The sequence below is a fragment of the Ornithorhynchus anatinus genome, chromosome 12 (assembly GCF_004115215.2).
Source record: "Ornithorhynchus anatinus isolate Pmale09 chromosome 12, mOrnAna1.pri.v4, whole genome shotgun sequence".
NCBI classification, from domain to species: domain Eukaryota; kingdom Metazoa; phylum Chordata; class Mammalia; order Monotremata; family Ornithorhynchidae; genus Ornithorhynchus; species Ornithorhynchus anatinus.
In genome coordinates this window covers 23211999-23234622 of record NC_041739.1, presented here as the reverse complement: position 1 = coordinate 23234622, position 22624 = coordinate 23211999, and the positions used below count along the sequence as shown (strand labels likewise).

At 44.7% G+C, this 22624-nt stretch overlaps 1 protein-coding gene across 2 annotated transcripts in view; it reads right to left on the bottom strand.

Moving 5' to 3' along the window:
* Window positions 1-19587, bottom strand: part of NR3C2 (nuclear receptor subfamily 3 group C member 2) — a 239309-nt gene extending 219722 nt beyond the window's left edge. For both annotated transcript variants that reach the window (XM_016228278.3, XM_007671779.3), the window contains exons 1-2: window positions 19485-19587; window positions 13858-15640 (exon numbers count right to left, since the gene is read on the bottom strand). In XM_016228278.3, coding sequence (XP_016083764.2) covers window positions 13858-15638 — 1781 coding nt within the window. In that variant the 5' untranslated portion in view covers window positions 15639-15640; window positions 19485-19587. The remainder of the gene's footprint in view (window positions 1-13857; window positions 15641-19484) is intronic.
* Between the last annotated feature and the right edge of the window lie 3037 nt (window positions 19588-22624).

Here is a 22624-nt window from a genome sequence, read left to right as displayed (position 1 = left end):
GACTTGGGAGAGGGACTGTATCCAACCTGATTATCTTCTATTTAATACAGAGTTAGGCACATGATAAGGCCTTAACAAGTATCACTAGTATGTCAATTGAACACTTTTGGTGACAGATAACCCAACGGCAGTATTTACTGAGTGCTTATTATGTGCACAGCAAACTGCCTTAACCTGCAATTACTTGTAATTTATAAGAGGAAAAAAAAAATCCAACCCAATGGAATATACGAAAAGGGATGGTAGAAAATTTAAAAAAAAAAAAAAAAAGACGGCAGCAAACCAAAATGATCACAATATTCAAAAGGGAGAGATGATCAACGGTTATTTAGAGAAGAAAAATGTGAAAAAATATTAAAGTTCCTTACTAATATTGTACTGCATATTCATCATCATTTAATAAAAACTCTGGTTGGGAATCAACAACTGACAGGGCAAAAGTGAATAATAAGACAAGTGGCTCTGACGCTCTCCTAAATCATCCTACAAGCCTACAATTTCTTTTCTCAAGGAAAAAAAAAGTTTATAAACACTAAAAGGCTCACATTTAATAGAACACTAAAAATTTAGCATTAGTAATTGCAAGTTTTAAAAAAGTAGCAAGAAAGATGCCAAATAAACCCAGGGCATGTCCCCTTTCTAAAACTGCCCCAATCTCCAATTCAGAGGAATCCCCTTGAGCAACTTAGAAATTTCCCTTCTAAAGCATAGAGGTTTATGGACTCCAGATATATAGAGATTTAATTTTGTCAAGAGTTAACAACACACGCTAATGTAATTGCAGGAACTTAATTCACAGTTTAAGACACAGAAATAAAATTCAATTGCAAGTTAGTCTCTCGTGACTTACCTACAGTTTGGGAACTTCCACTGTAAAATAACTCAATAAGGAAGCAGTTTCTTTCAGAGACAGATTGCATATATCCATGTAACCTGGTTTCTTTCCTGTCTGAGAACAAATTTGAGTATTTTATCTTTAATGAAAGGATTACTGTTCAGCAAAGAACTCAGTCCTAGAGCGAGAAGCAACATGCCCTAGTGGAAAGAACATAGAGTCAGGGGATCTGGGTTCTAATCCCCGATCTACCATTCACCTGTTGGGTGACCTTGGGCAAGTCACTTATCAGTTAGGTTTCCTCATCTGTAAAATGTAAAATTTCTGACCTCCCTCCCCCCATTAGATTATGTATCCTGGGCAGGACAGGGACATGCATCCAACTTGCTCATCTTGTATCTAATAATGATGGCATTTAAGCGCTACGTGCAAAGCACTGTTCTAAGCCCTGTCCCAGGGCTTCTCCTCTAGACTGTAAACTTATTGTGGGCAGGGAATGTGTCTGCTTAATGTTGTGTTGTACTCTCCAAAGTGCTTTAGTACAACGCTCTGCACACAGTAGGCATTCAATAAATACGAGTGAACTGAATAAATGACTTAGTACATTGCTCAGCACTAGTGTATGGTAAGTGCTTATCAAGTAGCGTAATTATTACTACAGTTCTAAAAATCTACAAACAAGCTCCTTGTGGACGGAAGACGTGTATGCAAACAATAAGTGTTCAATAAATACCACGGATGAATTGACTAAAAGTGCTTTGCATATTTCCTTTCCTCACTCCCCACTTCAGGGACTCAGTTCAGTAAGCAGTAGCAAGGGCCTGGGAGTCAGAAGGTCACAGGTTCTAATCCCAGATCCACCATTTGTCTGTTGTGTGGCCTTGGGCAAGTCACTTCACTGTGCCTCAATTATCTCATCTATAAAGTGGGGACTGAAACTGTGGGGCAGTCTCACGGGGCAGGGATCGTGTCCAACCCGACTTGCTTGTAACCAACCCAGCGCTTAGTAATAATAATAATAATAAAAATGATGGTAATTGCTGAGCGCTTACTATGTGCCAAGCACTGTTCTAAGCACTGGGGTAGGTACAGGGTAATCAGGTTGTCCCACATGGGGCTCACAGTTTTAATCCCCATTTTACAGATGAGGTAACCGAGGCACAGAGAAGTGAAGTGACTTGCCCAAAGTCACACAGCTGATAAGTGGCAGAGATGGGATTAGAACCCATGACCTATGACTCCCAAGCCCAGGCTCTTAGGGCCTGGCACATAGTAAGCGCTTAACAAACACCATAATTATTAAAGAGCCTTCTCCCTGCCTGAAGTAAGCTATTCCCTGACATATCTGTAAAATGGGGATTAAGACTGTGAGCCTCACGTGGGACAACCTGATTACCCTGTATCTACCCTAGCACTTAAAACAGTGCTCTGCACATAGTAAGCACTTAAATACCAACATTATTATTATTATCATCCCACTGGGCAGTGGCACTACCCATCCTGGGAAGGCTCTGTTCCTTTTCCCCCTTCTCGGACTGGCTCTAGTCCCAGTTCTCAGCCTTTCATTCATTCATTCAATAGTATTTATTGAGCGCTTACTATGTGCAGAGCACTGTACTAAGCGCTTGGGATGAACAAGTCAGCAACAGATAGAGACAGTCCCTGCCGTTTGACGGGCTTACAGCCTTCTTACCACGTTTTACTTGGCAAAGCCCCTGCTGCTCCCACACCCAGGACCCTAGATCTGGTGAGCTCTTGCTCCTGAGTCTAAACCTTCACCCAAGGCTCGCCCCCAAGTCACCACTCAAAAAACCAGTTCCTTCTCCTCTGTTGGCACCATGCAGTGTGGCTCAGTGGATAGGGCATGGGCCTGTGAGTCAAGGGGACCTGGGTTCTAATCCGGGTTCTGCCGCTTGTCTGCTGTGTGACCTTGGGCAAGTCACTTAAATTCTCTGGGCCTCAGTCACTTCATGTGGAAAATGGGGATTAAGAGTGTGAGGTCCATGTGGGACAGGGACGGTGTCCAACCTGATTAAATTGTCTGGTCCCTCAGCGCTTAGAACCGTGCTTGGCCTGTGGTAAGCACTTTACAAGTACCATAATGATTATTATTATTATTGTTCTTATTACTACCCGAGGCCCTAATCTTACTGATCTTTCACCCAATAGTGCCTCGGCTGCTTCCCTGTTTCTACCCTCCCTGCTGGTTCGAGTAAGATTGCCAGTCTAAAACCCAAAGAAATCCCCAATCTACATAGGCTTTGAACCATCACAGATTTTCAGTCTTTTACTCTACGATAATCAGGATGTTTGCATTTCCTCCTTGCCACAAACAATCCCTAAGTGGCACTATGCTTTTCAATTATTTACAGAGCCTCGAAATACAAAAATAACAAAAACAAAAAACCAAACCCACTTGACACAAAACAATAAATAGGTGTGCTTTACTGAGGGTCAAAACACACAGGTATCCAGAATTAATAAGCCAGATCTCCACAAACCCAGTATCTCAAAATAAACACACACAAAAGCCATTAAGAGAAGAGCGACTAAGCTTGCGTTTGCTCCTCCCACACCTCTCTCATCCTAAGCGCCTCTTCGGACTTCATGGGGTGCAAACTTCCAAGACCAAGAGAGCCCAAGCTCCATGATTTTCAGCCATTCTCCCATCTTCGTGAGCTAAGTCAAGGAGTGATTTCCAGGTAGGGCATCCGTCCCCTTGGCCCGCCTACAAACTCAAGAAGGTGAAGTGTAGCTTACAGAGAGAAAGAACCATCTCCTCAACTCCATTTACACCCAGCCCTTAAGTGGTTATAAGGGACCTTTAACACTCTGTAAACCTGCTCACATTTCAAAGCTTCAGTTTCCTGGGACCTAGAGTGTGACTTAAGGCCAGTCTCATTCAGTCTGCTTACTGTATAATGTTTAATGTGAGTGTACTGAATTTTTTGGCAGTCCTACAGGGTGCATCAATTCATCCTTCAGAGGTACCTTCCTCCACCCACTGCTGGAAACACACATACCGACAGTTTCAACTGAAAAATCCCTGCCTTTGGGTACTCGGCCACAGCTCCCTTTTTCTGCACAGGGAAGTGCAGATAGGCTCAGCCACACCCTGAAATTCATTCATTCATTCAATAGTATTTATGAAATGAAGTGCCCACTTCATGCTACACTATAATTTGCCCATTAGAACCTAATGGAAGAGGGGGAAAGGGGAAAAGAAAAACAAGAAACCTTTGACTTTCACGTGCAAAAAGTGGAGAAAACTGACTGCATCTGTTCCTCTGTGCATTCTTTCCCTTCAGGAAAAAGGTCGGGGGGAAGAAGATAATTAGGAACTTTTACCAGTAATACTAAGGTTTCTCTCTCTAGATTAGACAGCTCCAAGTGTTCAGATGATATGGGTCTGCTGAGTGGCAGAGTTCAGACTTTACTGGGGTGTTGATGGGTTTGCTATATATGATAGATTGGAAACATATCCTAGCAGTAGCACAGAGCTAATCAATTGCAGCAAAAAACATTAAATCTACTAAAGTAATAGTAGAAACCAGGAATTTTAAGTGAAAATGGAATGCATTCAATTTGTAAACCTGGATTGTTACTGTTTAATCATTTATAGGGATAAATACTACTGATGGCTTAGATGATACCAGAATCAATCAGTAGTCTTTACTGAGCACTGCCACTACACTATTCTGTGAAAAACACTGTCCTAGGCACTTGGGAAAGAACAAGAGAGTAAATGAACCTGATCTTTCCCTCAAGGAGCTCATAATCTAGCTAGGGGGAGGGTTGGATAAGACTGTGAGTCCGTCACTGGCCAGGGACTGTCTCTATCTGTTGCCCAACTGTACATTCCAAGTGCTTAGTACAGTGCTCTGCACACAGTAAGCGCTCAATAAATACTACTGAATGAAATACTATTGAATGCATGAACAGATCTGAAACTACATTTCTGTGACTTTCCCCATATTTTCAACCATCACAATCACTGCAGTCAGAGTCTCAAAACAGCTCATCACTTCTTATGCTGCATGTAATAGACACCCCATGGAATCCAGCAAAAAAATTCAAATCAGACCTTTGGTTTCATCATCTGTTCCTACTGTTTCAGGACACAACTCCAGTAGGTTAATTATGTCTGCATCCCTTCCTAATAATGTGGCTAGATATTTGTTTTGGGTTTTGTGTTTTTTTTTAATAAAAGAAAGGACCCTAGTTATTTTAGCTGCTGGAGCATTTCAGAAGAACTAACTCCTATATGCACTACCATTTTCAATACTTTGAGTTTGCGAAGAAGTCTATAATACATACTTTCATAAGGTCCTCAATGAACTCTCTTTGTTTAGCTCGTGTTATGCAACACTCAGTTATGATATTTCGAGACAAAAGCATTCTTTATAGATACTGAACACCAAACTACATCTATTACATAAGGTACTGCCCATTATAAAATTGGGTGTCATACTGAAATAGACATCGAACATAGGAGCTTTCAAAAAGGATAATGAATGACTAAGGCACTCAAATTATTTGGTCGATCTGCATCTTTTCTGCAAGTTAGTGATAAGAAATTCATTTTCATTTCTATTAGCTAGCTGCAATTACTGCTAAAATAAGATACGTTCGACTTATAGAAGCTTATCACAAAAGCGAGCAATGTCTTTCAAACTAAACCTAGTCTCTATGAAATAGTCATTAACCTATTATTATAGGGCCCCCCCCCTCCTGCTAAAGGAGAGAACACATTCTCATCTGTGGTAGGGGCTTTAAAAGTGCAAGGCTGGATAGGTAGAAGGGGAAAAAAAATGACTTTCCATGCCTGGCATTCAGGTCAAGAGTGTCACACTCCATCCTTACACTGGGTGCAACCTGAAGGCCCATAGTGGCATTTGGGGAAAATGAGTATTTGAGACATTTCTGCCATTAGCACAGGAAGGACTGCTCCACTTCACACAAACCCTTTCTTAATATGGCTCAGAGAGTTGCTTTGGGAGGGAACAGAATGGGAAGGCAAAGCTGCACTTCTCCATTTGTCTAACAGAGAATAATTTGCCCTTTAGAACTGAAATTAACGTCTCCCTGTTTGTAAGAAGGGCACACATCCTTGTCATTTCTGCTATCCCAGTAGTATCCTAATGCATTCTAATAATTTAAAGATTATTCATGACTGGTTGAATAAATTTCCTAGCACTATTCAATCGTATTTCCTGAGTGCTTACTATGTGCAAAGCACTGAACTAATTGCTTGATTAGTTAAAATCCCTCACTACGACTCAATCCAGAAGTCTGGCAACAAAGTGAGTTGATCAAAAGGCCTGCCCCAGCCTTTTTTAAATTAAGAGAGCACAATGCTTATTGAAGTGTTATCTTTTCTTTTTCCCATTCAACATAATCCAGATTTTTCACTCCTCTTCTCCCTACTTTCTGAAACTGGGAAAACATATTTTTCAATAGAGATTTTTGCCTTACCTATCCTCCTGAAGTTATCCATCTATTTCTACTTTCCAGGCCTGTGTAATTCCATCACGCCTCAATTATGTCAACGAGGCTATCTATATATGATCAAGAACCAAAATATCCAACTCCCTCTGTCTCAAACTGTGAGCCCTGTGTGAGACAGGGACTCCAATTATCTTGCATATACTCCAGTCTTCAAGCATTCTTGTCTTAGGCCGTCGAGTCGTCCCCGACCCATAGCGACGCCATGCCCACATCTCCCCCAGAATGCCCCAACTCCATCTGCAATTGTTCTCGTAGTGTATCTGTAGAGTTTTTTTGGTAAAATACAGAAGTGGTTTACCACAGCCTCCTTCTGGGCAGTAAACTTGAGTCTCCGCCCTTGAATCTCTCCCATGCTGCTGCTGCCCAGCACAGGTTAGTTTTGACTTGTAGCAGATTGAACTTGCAATATATCATTAACTAACTCCTCCTGAATTCCTAGGGTCCAGGCACTCAAGTGAAAGTAATATACAATGCTTTAGTTTGTCACTAAACTTTCCCCCGGGTGCTAACGATAGGCTTTCCTTGGTTCCTTAATACAGCTTCTTCTTCTGGGAAGTGGCTTGGCCTAGTGGATAGAGCATGGGTCTAGGGGTCAGAAGGACCTGGGATCTAAACCTAGTTCTGCCACTTGTCTGTTGTATGACCTTGGGCAAGTCACTTAATTTCTCTGGGCTTCAGTTACTTCATCTGTAAAATGGGGAGTAAGACAGCGAGCCCCACATGGGATATGGACTGTGTCCAACCTGATAGCTTGTATCTATTCCAGTACTTAGTACAGTGACTGGCACATAATGAGATCTTAATAAATACTATCAAAACAAAACAAAATCCTAAAACCTAATTCAAAACCGTAGCTTGTGATTTCCAAAAATATTAGACAATCCACACTTATAATCTATTTTAAGAGTTCCTTAACGAAAAAATCCCCACATGCATTAATCTCTTAAAGCAAAATCCTGCGTATATAAAACTAGTGCCTCCTTCAAAAACGTAAAGGCTATTTCACATTTCACAACTCTGTTTTTAGAAGATTTATCAAAAGCTTGTGACACTGAATTCCAGAGATAATCCTTTCTAAGTACCAATCACGATTCAGTGAAACTTATTATAAGCACTAAATGTAATTCTTTTCATAATTGCTCAGGCACACAATGCTGAATTAAACTCCTAAATTACTGCTATATTAAGTCTAAAACTTTTTATGGTATTTATTAAGCACTTATTGTGTGCCAGGTAGTGTAATAAGCACTGGGGTGCATAGAAGAGAATCAGGTTGGACACAGTCCATGTCCCTCATGGGGTTCACAGTCTTAATCCCCATCTTGCAAATGAGTAATTGAGGCAGAGGTGTAAAGTGACTTGCCCAAGGTCACACAGCAGACAAGTGGTAGAGCTGGCATTAGAAACCAAGTTCTTCTTCTTATTCCTTGGCCCCTGCCCTAGTCACTAGCCCATGCAGCTTTAACTTATCAGTTGACTGTAAAAATATAATATTATGAAAAAGAGGTATTCATCTGACAAAGAGAATTGCTAAAAATATTGAAAGTAGAAAAAGCCATGTACAACTGAAAACAGCAGAAATTGAATAAACCCTAGCCCTTTAACCCCTTGTTTTAAGTTCACTATCGCACTGTATTGCGACATGAGAAGAAATGGAAGTAACAGAATACCAAACATCGCTACAACTTTTATATTGCTGGAATGCCCAATGCAAGGTAAATCTGTCAAGCTGCAGCAAGACAGTGTGGAAAAATGGCACTTGATTCAGCATATTAGATTAAATAATTTTACTGTTAAATGGACAATTTCCCTTACAGAAAAAAAAAATCAATCAATGGTATTCACTGAGAGCTGTGTGCAGTGAACTGTACTAAGCGTTTGGGAGAGGAGATGGTAAATTTGTTCCCTACCCACAGTGAGTATACAGTCCAAGGGTGGAGACAGGCAGTCATATAAAATGAATAATTTATAGACATGTGTGCAAGTTCTGTGGGGCTAAGTGATAAAATAAGCTTAAAAATATTTTAAAAGAATGAATATTCAAATACATGCATTTTACGTCTATAAATCTAGTTAGTCGATGTCTAACGTTTAGATTTTGTAACTTCATAAACCACAAGTATTTCATGTATCACAAAAATGACTATATTCTCAGGGACTGTACATAAATTAGCATAACACTATAATTAGTATAATCAAATGAATCAAACAAACAAAAAGTACTTTTTTAAAAGGGATCATTTGCTAAACGCTTACTACGTGCCAGGCACTGTACAAAGCACTGGGGTAGATACAAATATTAATCAGGTTGGACACAGTCTATGTCCCACAAGGAATTCACAGTCTTAATCCCCATTTTACAGATAAGGTAACTGAGGCCCAGAGTAGTTAAGTGACTTGCCAGGGCACACAGGAGACAAAAAGCAGAGACAGGACTAGAACCCAGGTCCTTCTGATGCCCCGGCCCTCGCTCTATCCACTAGGCTACGTTACTTTTCAAACAGTTCTACTTGAACCATTTCCAAAAAAATACTTTTAGGGACAGGACTTTTTAGAAGATTCTTAAAAAGTTCTGCAATTTTGGCAACAAAATATTATGAAATAGAACTGTGGAATAAGCAATCCTATGCTTTTTCTGTTTAACAAAAGTCACTATTTCCAGAACATTATGCAACCCAATGATAAATTCATGTAGAACTGCAGTAACCCAGACCTTTTTACCACCACCAAAATCCATCCCCGCAAAAAATCATAATCAAACTATTTCTTCCCCTCTCCAGCTATACAGCAGAAGAGGATTATTTCCTTTCGTTTTGTTTTTTAGGCCACATATACTGAAAACTTTACAAGGAAGGGAAATAAAGAGCCCTTTAAAAGTTGCTTCTTGAATACCTTTGAATGATAGTAGATTTTGGCTTGTTCTTCAAGTTGATTTGCATTAAACTACAAACCAAAAGAACAACTGCAGTAATTAAAAGTGAGGGTTATTAGGTGAGATTATTCAGTCCACAAACTATTTTCTATCCAGAAGTTACCTGACTCTGTAGCAATGGAACTTTTGAAATTTTTTTTTAAATAAATGAGTACAATGCAAAACCACACATACTGTAGTTATGTTCCTGAAAAACCACACACCTTGTGAACCACGAATTAATAAGAACTTCAGCCTCTATTTCCTGAGATCTCAGAATCTTAATTTTTCCTTAAATAGACAAATATTTAAGTATACAATCTTTACGGTGGATGCGGAAGGAGAGATCAGGTATGTATTTTCCCAATCCTGCTTCCTCTGGTTTCCTTCACAGTACAAACACAACCCAGTCTTCTCTCAACAATTTCTGCTGTTTTCAGTTGTACATGGCTTTTTCTACTTTCAATATTTTTAGCAATTCTCTTTGTCAGATGAATACCTCTTTTTCATAATATTATATTTTTACAGTCAACTGATAAGTTAAAGCTGCATGGGCTAGTGACTAGGGCAGGGGCCAAGGAATAAGAAGAAGAACTTGGTTTCTAATGCCAGCTCTACCACTTGTCTGCTGTGTGACCTTGGGCAAGTCACTTTACACCTCTGCCTCAATTACTCATTTGCAAGATGGGGATTAAGACTGTGAACCCCATGAGGGACATGGACTGTGTCCAACCTGATTCTCTTCTATGCACCCCAGTGCTTATTACACTACCTGGCACACAATAAAGATTCCACACCCTGATCAGTGCTGGTTACATTTCTTAGGGATGCTGCTGTTAGGATGGTCTGACAGCTGACCTGCCTGGAAAATCTAATGGTTTGATCTCCCAGAGCACTGTACTATGAGATTATTTTATCCTGCCTAGAACTGTTAATTGGTTCCATGAAGCAAACTGACCAAACAATAAGTATTTTTAAAACGATAAACAATAAAGCATCACCATTAGCACACAGGATCCAACAGCAATGTAAATATGTGCCAATAATAAAAGATTATGAACTTACATAATTAAATGTTAACATACGCATACATAGAAAATAACTGTCTTCACCAAAAGCCTCGCATGCATTGATTCGATGCTCACCTGAGTCCAAACACTTCACCACATTTAGTCACCCGATTTAAACTCCTATGCTAAATTTACTGGAAGGCATATTACACTCACACACAAAAAAACTAGAGCTTTTCCAAATAAAATAAGGGTCAACTTTTCTAAATTCATCTGGTTTCCTCAGCAACTGTGACATTTCCCCCCCCCCAGCCCCAGTCAGCCTGGAAATTACAAAATTTGTCTGGCAATTCATACACTGAAATTTCATCATTAAGAAGCATCCAAATTTACTCTTAGAGCCCAGTCAATGAAATTGCAAAACTTAGTTTTCCTGAATGCTTTAAATTTTGTTTTGGCAACAATCTACCACTAACCATAACTTGTATCCAATGAAAAGTTATTAACATAAATTGATCCATCACTTTTGAGAACGCTCCTAAATTGAAATGGACCACCAGGGACCCAGAGGGCTGTGATACACATTTACCAGAAGGAATAAAACAATTTTACAAGTAAATCTTTTATTATAACAAGACCACAGACAACACATCCTTATGCATTACCTTCGAGAGCTGACAGCTTAGAGCTGGACCAAATGGTTAAGGATAATAACACTTAATAGTTTTCAAGTGTTTTATACTTTCAAAGCACTGTGCCCATCATAATCCACCCAAAGTTCTGAAGGGTAGATTTTGCTGTTCTCGCTGTAAATGAAGAAGGTGAAAGAGAGATAAAATCTCCATCTAAAGCTTCAGAAGTAGCACAGGCTAATTTTGGAGGTACACTACTTTCAGGTAAGCAGCCTGGCCTAGTGGAGAAAGCAAGGGCCTGGGAATCAGAAGGACCTGGGTTCTAATCCCTGCTCTGCCACTTGTCTGCTGTGTGACCTTGGGGAAGTCATTTCACTTCTCTGAGCCTCAGGTACCACATCTGTAAAACGGGGACTAAGACTGTGAACCCCACGTGGGACAGGGACCATGCCCAACCCAATTGGCTTGTATCTACCCCAGTGATTAGCACAGTGCCTGGCACATAATAAGTGTTTAATTGCCATTATCAGCAAAATCACAATCCCTCGGTGTCCCCACCTGATGAAGCCATCCACTACTGCCGTGCCAAGCAGCCAACACCCCACGGCTTCCCATTTCGGCCAGCACGGGTACACACTTCAGAAAGGCGGTCCCCGTCCCCGTCCGCTCCTCAAACCTCAAGCCAACTCTCCAGAATCTCCAGAGGAGCTGAGCCACGGTATATAATCAAGCTTCACGAGTGGTGTACTAGGCAGAGGCTACAGGCCAGGACTTGGTTTAGTTGGCCATTCCTCCACCACTGGGAAGGAACACAATCAGGGGTGGCTTCATCTAAGAAGGATCTTCACTGGTGTGGGGAAAGACGACTTGCAAGTGAAATTTATTGCCAATTTCTATTACATCTCATTTTGAAATAGGACTTTTGCAGTACAAACATCAACACTCATGTGCACCACCAGCACCACTAATCTCTGTTCCCCAAATATTAGATAAACAATGGTCTCAGAATATTAAGTTGGCATGCCAGAATCTATCAGGGAGGAAAAAAATTAACTTTTAAAATAATCTGAAGATAGGCAGATGACCACTAAAGTTGTCTTCTAAATCCAAGAGAAACCTGCCTTTTAGTGTTAAACAGATCCTTCCCACCACCGTGATGGTAGAAAAAGAGATGAAAACTTTGGGGTGATACATTGCTACCAACTGTCCTTAAATATTTCTAAGTCTTCTGATAAGTTTATTGTACTGATAAACAAATCACTGGAAAAAACCGCAAGATACTGAATGCATCCTGATAAAGGCATTTCATTCTTGCTCACCTTGTGATTCTTTCCTTAAAACGGGAACTTCTTTTTTCTAGTATAGGAAGCAGCACACCACTAGAAGTATTCAATATTTCACACCTATCCGGGTAAGGATATGGCATTATACAAAAAATTGGGTTCTTTATAGCATGGGCCTTGGGTGCCAGTGACACAAGAGGAACAAAGTCTGGCTCACAGAATTATAGGGTGGATATAGAACAACCGGACAGGTGTTTCCTCAAATATTTAATACAGTGCATCAGGAAGAAAAGGAGGAAGAAAATGGGAATGCTTGAAGTTGTATCATTTCCTTTATAAACTTCATTCTCAATGTATTTTATTACCTTAAAATAGACAAGAAAAAGTCTACTCTTCAGAAATGTAGCAGAGTTGTATGCTAAAGGTAAGATGTGGAGATGTTTTTCTCCAGGTGGTACTGGTTATATATTCAGTACACACATTTATCACAGTACACTCATTTATCACAGCCCTGTAATAAAATTACAGTACTGAAGCAAAGTCCAAAGCAACTACTTCTTGTTTAATTTAGAACCACCTTCGTAAAGGCATATAAGAAGACTCTTCCTTGTTTTTACACACACACACACACACACACAATTAGAGCAGCAGGGCAAAGGCAGAAAGCCCTTTTATTGTAAATAAATCATGTCTTCTTATGAATCTTCGAAGTTATAAATACACCAATTGAAAATTGCACTGAAATAGTTCATTTAGAACATGAATAAGGAAACATGATTATCCACTTAGCCACTTTAGACGTGGTGAGTCTTACAGGAGGCTCATCAGTTCAGGAAGTGATTTGTTTCTCTGTGAAAACCACAAATCATACAATTACCTCAGAAAAAATGGCTTGTGGGTACAGGCCTTTGGGTTCACATTTTTAATCTGCTTTCTAAAAATAGACAAAACTCTATCATTTAAGCAGTTTGAAAAAAAAAGTCACTACCGGAAAGACAGCTACAAAATTTCGGCAATCTACTTTAAGGAACAAGAGACAGCCAGTCAACAACTAAGTCAGTGCTGGATACAAATGAGTAAATTCTGAAACCTACAGTACAAAATAGAGAGCGTTTATTGAACACCAGGACCAAGCACTGAAAAAAAAAAAAAAAAACCAACCAAAAACCCACCAGATTCTGCACCAGTAGAAAAATCTAATCTAATTTTCAGTTCTGAGTAGGGTTGACATTGACAGAACTGTTTCAAGTACTATACCTACCAAATCAGAAAGTGGGGGTGAAGTACGGGTTTTCCCCTTGAAGAGCTAGTTTCTAATTTGAGTTCCTTAGGGCTCCCGGCGGTCTGTGGTTCTCTGGGGGGGAAGTCCCCCCCCAGATGAACTTTCAATTTAGAATAAACCACCGAAGCCATATTTCTACTCCTCTGAGTTCACTGCAACCCAAGGGACAACAGAGCACAGATTTCCACTGTCCAGCCAGGATTCACCAGGGTTCCTCTTCATATAAAAGACTAGAAGAGACATACCAATAACCCATACCAACCCCTCAGAAAAAGAAAGAAAAAACGAGAAACCAAGCAAGCAAGCATTTCGTTATTAGAGACGACACTAAGACGAGCATCATACTATAACATCATTTCCCCAGCCGTGATATAATTATGAGATGTGTTAACTCACCTTGACACGTTTTCCGGAATGTATTCTAGAACTGGATACCCCTCATTTCTTCGGGATGACAAGTCTGTGTGTGATTTCCATGACTCAACTAATGTATTGACTGGAGGAAATGAGCTCAAGTGCTGAAAGGACTGATCTCTAGTAACAGGTCGCGATAAAGATATTGTGCCTTGAGCTCCAATCCTGTAGTGAAATGACTGTCCACCTGAATTCACACCAACAATGGCGGACGAAGGCATACCGTTCTCTTGATAATAACTGCCATCATCAAGCTCTTGCTTAATTCCCATGGGGAGGCCTGGATTTGGAAATCCACCGCCTTCACAGTTGCCATCAAATGATGAAACGGGTGGTCCCAAAATTCCCGACAGAGAATAATAGTCTTTGTCATCCATGAAGGAAAAATACGAACCATCCATAAACGGAAATGGATTGATGGTTTGGTTTCCTTTAAAGGGTGTACCCGAACATGAATGTTTAGTGGATTCTTGTTTTATTGGTACTGAGAAAGGGGACTCGGAGTTGATTTTACTATTTCCCCCCAGGCAGGAGCTACTGAAAGCTCCATCCGGTTCTGGTTTGATGTACTGAACGAGGTTAAGCTGACCAGCCACACCGCTGTTGGAGACAGCACTGTCTATCTCCTCGGTTTTAGGAAACGTAACTTCTTGAGCACCTTTTTCATTTGTTTCTGGACTAGGAACGGCATCCTGGGTTGTGCTAGACCCAGCCGGTGTGCCAGAAGCCGGAAAGCTTAAGGCATTGTTAGCTGGACTACAGATAGAAGATCCCACAGTACTCACCGCTGGACTAGACAGAGTGGACCGATTATTTGTATTGGAAGGGCTGGAGAGAGAGCACCTCGAGTTGTTGACGTTGGCGGGACTGGATACGGAGGATCGCATAGTGATATTATTGGGACTGGAGACGGGAGATTTCACACTGCAGTGACTAGGAGGGCTTGAAATTGGGGACTTCATGCTACTTATCGGGCTGGAAAGAGGAGAGCCCACGTTGCTGGCGTGAGCTGGGCTGTGTGAGACGGAGCCCTTGTTCTCAACGTTAGGCGAACAGTGCAGAGGAGTTCCTTGGCTAACAGGGCTGTGCACGGTGAAAGTGCCGTAGCTAGCAGTGGTGGAGGACACGGAGTTGATTCCGGCAGGACTGCAAACTGAAGACGTCATGTTCTGAGGGCTGCAAACCGCAGGATTTTTCTCAGGACACGTTAGAGGGCTTTTAACCATAGGGCGCAGACCTCCGCCGTTCACAGAGTTTCCAGAGTCAGACAGGAATGATCTCAGGGGTCTGTTCGAACTGTTCAAAGCCGAAGGACGGTGACCATTTTCTTTATAAAATTTGACCAGCTGCTCAACGTTCTGATAAATCTTTGCCGGACTTATACTTCCTTGCTGATGATGCTGGTCGTAGGCATAATCGGCGTCTCTTATGGAATCCATATATAAACCCATTGACTCGGCTACAGTTGCCGAAAGTTCTTTAGATTCCAGCTCGGTTTTGATATCAGAAGTTAAAATCCCAGGCGGATTACTGTCTTGCTGTAGGCAGGGGAGTAGTTCATGTTTTTCTTTGCTGTTTCCTTGAGTACTGTTGTTTGGAAAAGCACCGGAAACACAGCTTACGTTTACAATCTCCATATAGTTACTTTCATCGGTCCTCTCTCCCGAGCCCAGGGAAGAATGCTCCACAGTCTGAGAAACTTGACCCCACCGTCTTTCCATATCTAGGCCTTCTGGGAAAGCGTGGTATCCTTTGGTCTCCATAACTAGCAAATAAATCAAAGAGAAATTAATGAAAACCGGTAACCAACGGGACAGTGACAAACCAAGTTAGAAATCCTAAAATCGCATACGCCGTATTCCTGGCCTCGATCACATTTCCGTTAGCGTGCTTCTTTGGAGTGTTACTGCTGGCAACGTTTACCTCAGAACCTACTTGGACCGAAGGGTCTGATAATTCTAAAGAGAAGCCAGAGGGCTTTCGATGCCGTGTTAAACAACATCCGTGTAAAAATAAAAATAAAAATGAAAAACGGTATGATCATTCGACTGGATAAGAGAAAGCTCGCAATAGCCTTAAAAACAAAGTTCACCTCCATGAACTGGTCAAAATTGGGGCCAAGATAAAATGTTAAAACAGCTACAATCAACTTGGCTTTGAAAAAGAATCTTTTTTAGACAAGATGAGTCTAGTGCGCACGAATGGATTTTCTTGAATGTCTTCAATAGGGAAATGAATTAAGCACCAATGATTACTTTGTGGGAATTCAGTATGAATTTGAGAGAGGCATCTAAAAGTTTAGACATAAAAGTAAAATCTACATGTTCACAGATGATTAAAATCGCTCAACATTTATTCAGCTGCTGTTTGGAAGTAATTTTGGAAGACGGGGAAAAGAAGAAAAAAAAAGACAGTCAGGAAGCAACTCTTTGGGCGACCTGATATAACCCAGATCAGCTGGGATAGAACAAAAGTAAAAAGTGGGCAATTACTATATGAAAAAAACTCCTTGATGGCATTGCTAAACACAAGCATCAAAACATGAAATCCCATTGGGTAATTCTTTAACAATGACTAATACCGTGAAAAGACTGAAATCATTGAAAAGTTCCCCTGATTTATTTACATCCAAATATGCTCTTAATTCACCTTTCAGACCTGGATGTTATTAAAACTAAGTTTTTACAAATAGGGATTCACAAGTCCCAAAATACAAAGAAAAAAAAAAAGAGGGTCCCGAAACTATCCCAGCCCTAAATTCCAAAATATTAGAATAGCAGACGTGACGTAGCTACAGGCGTACAGAAAGGGGGAAGAAGCGAGTTGGGGCACTGAATAATTTGGGGGAAAAAAAAGGGCTACTGAATAAAAGAAATTTTTTTGAATCCTATCAATCAGAAGGGTAATTTTCATAGATTTTTTAAAATCTCTGAATAACTTCATCTTTCAACTTCACTTTGTTTATGTAGCCACAAATATGGAATGGGCTTTCTTCCCCACCCCACCCCTTTCCTCCCGCTCCCCCCCCCCCCGCCTCCCAGCACCAAATCTGAACTTGATTTGTGGCATATACCACTTCACATTTATTTTCCAAATATATTACAGACCACAAATGATTCCATGCACTTTAAAAGGAACTAATCAGAAGGCCTGAAGTTGTTTCAATTGATCTTTCAACTGTAAGAAAATGAGGATTCAGAATGGGGGGATGAGCTGTGAGAGCAACTGAAAAAGTCTTCCCTTCTCCCATACCTATTCAGAACCGAAGGTCTAAAGAAACGAACCTGACCGAGACACATCCCTACAAGCACATGAAATGCACGATCCATGCTTGGTCACGGCACCTCCCGTCCATTTAGGAAAAGGCTAATGTCTACTGCGTTTGACTTTTTAAAAACTTATTTTGAAAAAGAGTGGACTCGGTACATATACTTGGCAAGCGCTTAATAAATGCTAGTTGACGATAATGATGCAGATAATGCTAGCATATTGCTAACATCTGAAGGGAGAGAGGAAAGCCTTCTGTCACTCATCAATAACATCTACCAGATGTTGATATCAAGATCTACTCTGCTTCCTCAGACTTGTCAGCTTGCAGGCAGTCGCCTCGGAGGCTTTGCTGGAAGCTTCACACCCCAGGTCTGTTCTGTAGCCTAGGAGTGGGGAACGGTGGGGGAGAGGGTAAAAGGGGACTTCATACAAAACCTATCGCGGCACGAATACAACTGATCAAAAGGGAAAAAAAATTAAGTCTGTCTACTTACATTTTTCCTTATCTATTTAGCAGAGATTTGCCTAAAACATTAAAAAGCAAATCCGTTTTCACTGCCGCAGCAGGTACTCTCTCAAACCACTAAAGAAGTCAGAACATGAGACTGAAGGAGACCGAGTGATTTATCACCACATTTTATATCGGTTCTCAAATCCGTGGTATACAAGTACCTCTCACGCCCTATCCTGCGAACTAGATTAGTGTTATTTCCCCCTTTCATCCCCGAGAAGTTAAATTACTTGTCCAAGGTCAGTCAGTAAGTCAACGGTTGAGCCAGTTAGAACTGAAAATACCTGCTTCTTGTGGCTGGAATCAGTTCACCGAGGCAGCTGGCCTCTCTAAAACCCCCTCTCTTCGCAAAGGTGTGGGGTTCTTTTTTCCCCCCCCTTAAATTAATAATCCGCTCTCCTGATTCTGTAATGCTTAATGTATGTGACATCTCAAACAGCACTTCCATGACAGCACGCCGCGATATCCAACACAAAATTAAGACTTCACAGCAGGACCTCACAGATGGAGAAAGCGCTTATCATGGCTATGTAAATATCATCGATAATTAGCAAGTAGGAGCGATGGAGCACCGAAAATTAAACGCAACGTGATACGGCTGGCACTGAAAAGTTCACTTTTCTCTTCGTTGCCCCCAGGTAAGTTGTTGGTTTGTTTTTCCTCCCCCCAAGTCCATCTGTCCCGATGGATGCCGAGATGGATAATTCTCACTGAAGTCTCGTAAACAATGAAGATGAACGAGCAACAGAACCGGCGTTTACATAAGAAGGGGTTACGGCGGCCACTTAAGAGAGGCCTCTCGCTCCCTCTTCCCCGACCTTAACCTTCGCCGGGCAAGAAATCATAATAAGTGGAGGAAAAAGCTACGACTCCACAGCCCCTTTCTCCCGGGACCTATTAGTAACCGTCTCTACGGAACCTGCCCCTCTTGGCTTTTCCTCCCTCCTGGATCTCGGAGATTTCACCCTTGATGTGGGAAGCGACTACCAGGTCGACGCCCTTTACCCGCTCCTCCAATTCCTGCGGATTGGGGGGTGGGAATCGTTAATGATAACGTCGGTATTTGTTAAGCGCTTACTACGTGCCGAGCACTGTCCTGAGCGCTGGGGGAGACACAGGGTGATGGGGGGGGGGGGGGCCCCCGTGAGGCTCACCGGCTTCATCCCCATTTGACAGATGAGGTCACCGAGGCCCGGCCACAGTGTTGCTATCTGTTAAGCGCTTACTACGTGCCGAGCACTGGTCTAAGCGCCGGGGGAGACACAGGTGGTCCCGCGGGAGGCTCCCAGTGAATCCCCATTTTACAGAAGGGGGGACTGAGGCCCCGTGAAGTGACTCGCCCCCCCGTCACCCGGCCGACGAGGGGCCCAGCCGGGATTCGAACCCATGACCTCCGGCTCCCCAGCCACTGAGCCGCGCTGAAATCGACGTTGGAGGCAAGGCGTTGCAAAGGGAGGTGAAAAAACAGCTCGGCCCCCGGGACGGCGGGGGGAAACACCCGAGCAAAGTCGCCCAAACTTTCCCCTAACAGACCTCTGGCGGTCAAAAGGGGAGGAAGAATAAAAAAAGGGGAGAGGAGGGGGAGGCAAAAGACCCGCAGAGCCCCGCGCCCTGGCAGAGGGAAACATTCAGGCAGGGGTATTTAAGGAGCGCCTGCTGGGTGCACAGCACTGCGCTAAGCGCTGGGAAGGGACAATTCGGCGGGGCTCGCGGTCGAGTGGGGGAGCAGACGGGTAGAAAGGAGACGAGCTGCTGGAAAGAGAAGGGCTCCGTGACAGCGGGGCGGCTGCACACCTGCCGCCGCTGGGGACCGGCCGCCTGTCCCTACCTGTTGCCGCGCAGCCCCCGCGGGGTCCAACCCCATCCGGGGCGCAGCGTCCGGAGGCGCCGGCGGCGACCCCGGCCTCCTCCGGGCCGAGCCTCCGCTCGGCTGCCGGGTCTCCGGCCCAATGACACCCGGGGCGGCCAGGGCAGGGCAGGGCTGGGGGAGGCGCCCCCGACCCCCCGCCCCCTCCCCTTTTAAAAAAAAAAAAAAAACCCCAGGTCACGTGTCCCGATAAAGTTCAGGTTGCCAGCCCGCTCGCTTCCTATTGGCCGGCGGGGCGCCGCGCGCCGCAGCTCGCCTTCCCATTGGACCGGCGCCCCCGTCAATCACCCGGCGGGCGACATGACTGATACAAAGTTGCTGCGACACAGCCTGGACTATGCAACGCTCCCCCCCCCCTCCCGTTCTCTTAAAGCCGCAGGAGCCCCCCAAATGTCCAAACCGCCCCCCCCCCCACCCCCGGTCCCAGACACGCACCTCGGTCAAGCTCTGTCCCTCCGCCTCTTCGCCACCGCAGAACGCACCGCGCAGAGTCCCTGCCTTGCCCGGCGCGGCGGGTTGTCCCCTTTAGGGAGCAGCCCGGGAGGAGCAGCCCCGAAGCCGGGGTTGCCTCGTCTCCACCGTCCACCTGCAGTCAGGTGAGTAACGGTGGATTCCCCGCCTCCAGGGCGCCCGGAGGGGAGAGCGGGGGTCCGCCCGGCGATGCTGATGCCTTCGGCTTCTCCCTCCCCCTTCCTCCCAATCGCCTCCGCCGACAAGCGAGGTGATCACGCTCCCCCTGGGTTTTTAATTCCCTCCTCCGAACCGTTTGGGGAGGTTATCCAGACTGCGGAGCCCTTTTAAACGCCGGCCTCCAAAAGCAACTCCCGGGGGTCAAGGACCGGCTCCTGTCTTAGGCCGGGGGGGGGGGGCGGGGGGGACCCGTCGTCTGGGGGATGATTTTTCCGCCGGATCCATGCAGAATAAAAGACTACTTACCACCGGGAATTGACTCTCGCTCTTTAAAAGGGGGTGCAAATAACGGGGGGAGGGGGGGGGCGATAGGGGAAAAACGAGGCGGACAGGGGCGCCGAAACTCCCCAAGTATTTCCCAACTAAAGACAGTGTCTGTAACGAGAGACGTTTCAGTTTCCCTCCCAGGCCCCCACCCCGGCTCTCCTTCCTCCCGCCCACCCGAAGTCTACAGTTACTAAGCAAATATTGATTTCTTAACTTTGATTCCGACGGACTTTTTTTTTTTTGCGCCCCCCCCCCCAATTCGGACGGTGCCCGGGATCCAGGTTGGCATCACTGCCAACCGATCCAGGACCGGCCCCCCCCGCCTCCAACCCTCCCCGCACCCCCTCGAGATCTGGACCACCCCTCCCCCGGAGAGCAGAAGCTGAAACCATCCTCCCTCCCCCTGGAGCCTGGGCAACACCCCCCTCTTCGTCTGCCTGGAAACCCGGGGGCCGACCCGCGTATAGGTCGAGGGATGGGGGTGGGCCACCCCCCCCCCCCGCAGGAGGAGGCGAACCCGGCCCCACAAACCTCCCGACCGCCAGGAAAAAATAAAAAGTGACAACTGTAGCCCGGCCGCCCTCACTGCCGGCGACTTCAGCACCTTGGAAACACACAACTTCGCCCCGCGGCGTCTCCGGCTCCATGGGCCCGAGCGTTTAGCCCAAAGTGGGCGCGGAACCCAGGCCGTGGTTCTTAATCGCCCTCCCACCCCCCCCAAGCACCGACGCTCGGACGCCAATTGAGGGGGGAAGGAGGGTCCCGGCCACCGGCTGGGGCTTATTTATGATGGAAAAGAAAGGGACGTGGCTCTTTTACCAAGTTTCTCGTTCACCGAGGGAGGCGGTCCTGACCTGGATGGTAGTTTTGGGGAGGGGGAGGGGGGGGGCAAATATCTGGGTTAAAAGCATCAGGACGCTATCTGCCCCCCGCCTCCCCCCAGCAGATCCCTTTCCCCGACCTTGCGTTTGCCCCTCTTCGTCCATCACGCTCCCCCTCCCAGCCCCTTTCTGCAAAAAAATCCCACGCGGGGGCGAAGTGATTGTTTTCGCAGCGCGCTCACCTTTTCTAGGACATGGTGGGGGCGGGGCGGACGACGACAACAACGATTCTCCCCCAACGGGGCCGGGGAGCGGCAGCCAGGTGATGAGGATGGCGAGAGGAAGAGTGAGGGACGGCGGCTTGGCAGGGACGACGATGTCGATGAGGGGCGGGGGAAAGGGAGGGGAGGGAGGGGGGTTGCAAAAGAACCCACACAAACAGACACAACATACACACGTTCACACTCACACCTGCCCCCGCAGCCCCGCCGCTAATCGATGGGCTGGTCCTGCCCCCTGCATCCACCCCCGGGGCGGGGAGGTCCCGGGACGCTGGAGAGAGAATAATAATGTTCATCATTATAATTATGATATTTGTTAAGCGCTTACTATATGCAGGGCACTGTTCTAAGCGCTGGGGGTGGATCCAGGGTCATCGGATTGTCCCACGTGGGGCTCACATTTTTTTTAACCCCCGTTTTTACAGGTAACTGAGGCCCAGAGAAGTTAAGTGACTTGCCCAAGGTCACACAGCCGACGTTAAGCGCTTACCGTGTGCAGAGCACTGTTCTAAGCGCTGGGGGTGGATCCAGGGTCATCAGGTTGTTCATTCAATAGTATTTATTGAGCGCTTACTATGTGCAGAGCACTGGACTAAGCGCTTAGAATGGACAAATCGGTAACAGAGAGAGACAGTCCCTGCCCTTTGACGGGCGCACAGTCTAATCGGGGGAGACGGACAAGAACAATGGCAATAAATACAATCAAGCCACATGAGGCTCACAGTCTTCATCCCCATTTTACAGATGAGGGAACTGAGGCCCAGAGAAGTGAATAATAATAATAATGATGGTATTTGTTAAGCGCTTACTATGTGCAGAGCACTGTTCTAAGCGCTGGGGTAGACACAGGGGAATCAGGTTGTCCCACGTGAGGCTCACAGACTTCATCCCCATTTTACAGATGAGGGAACTGAGGCCCAGAGAAGTGACTTGCCCACAGTCACCCAGCTGTCAAGTGGCAGAGTCGGGATTCGAACCCATGCCCTCTAACTCCCAAGCCTGTGCTCTTTCCACTGAGCCACGCTGCTTCTCTATGTGCAGA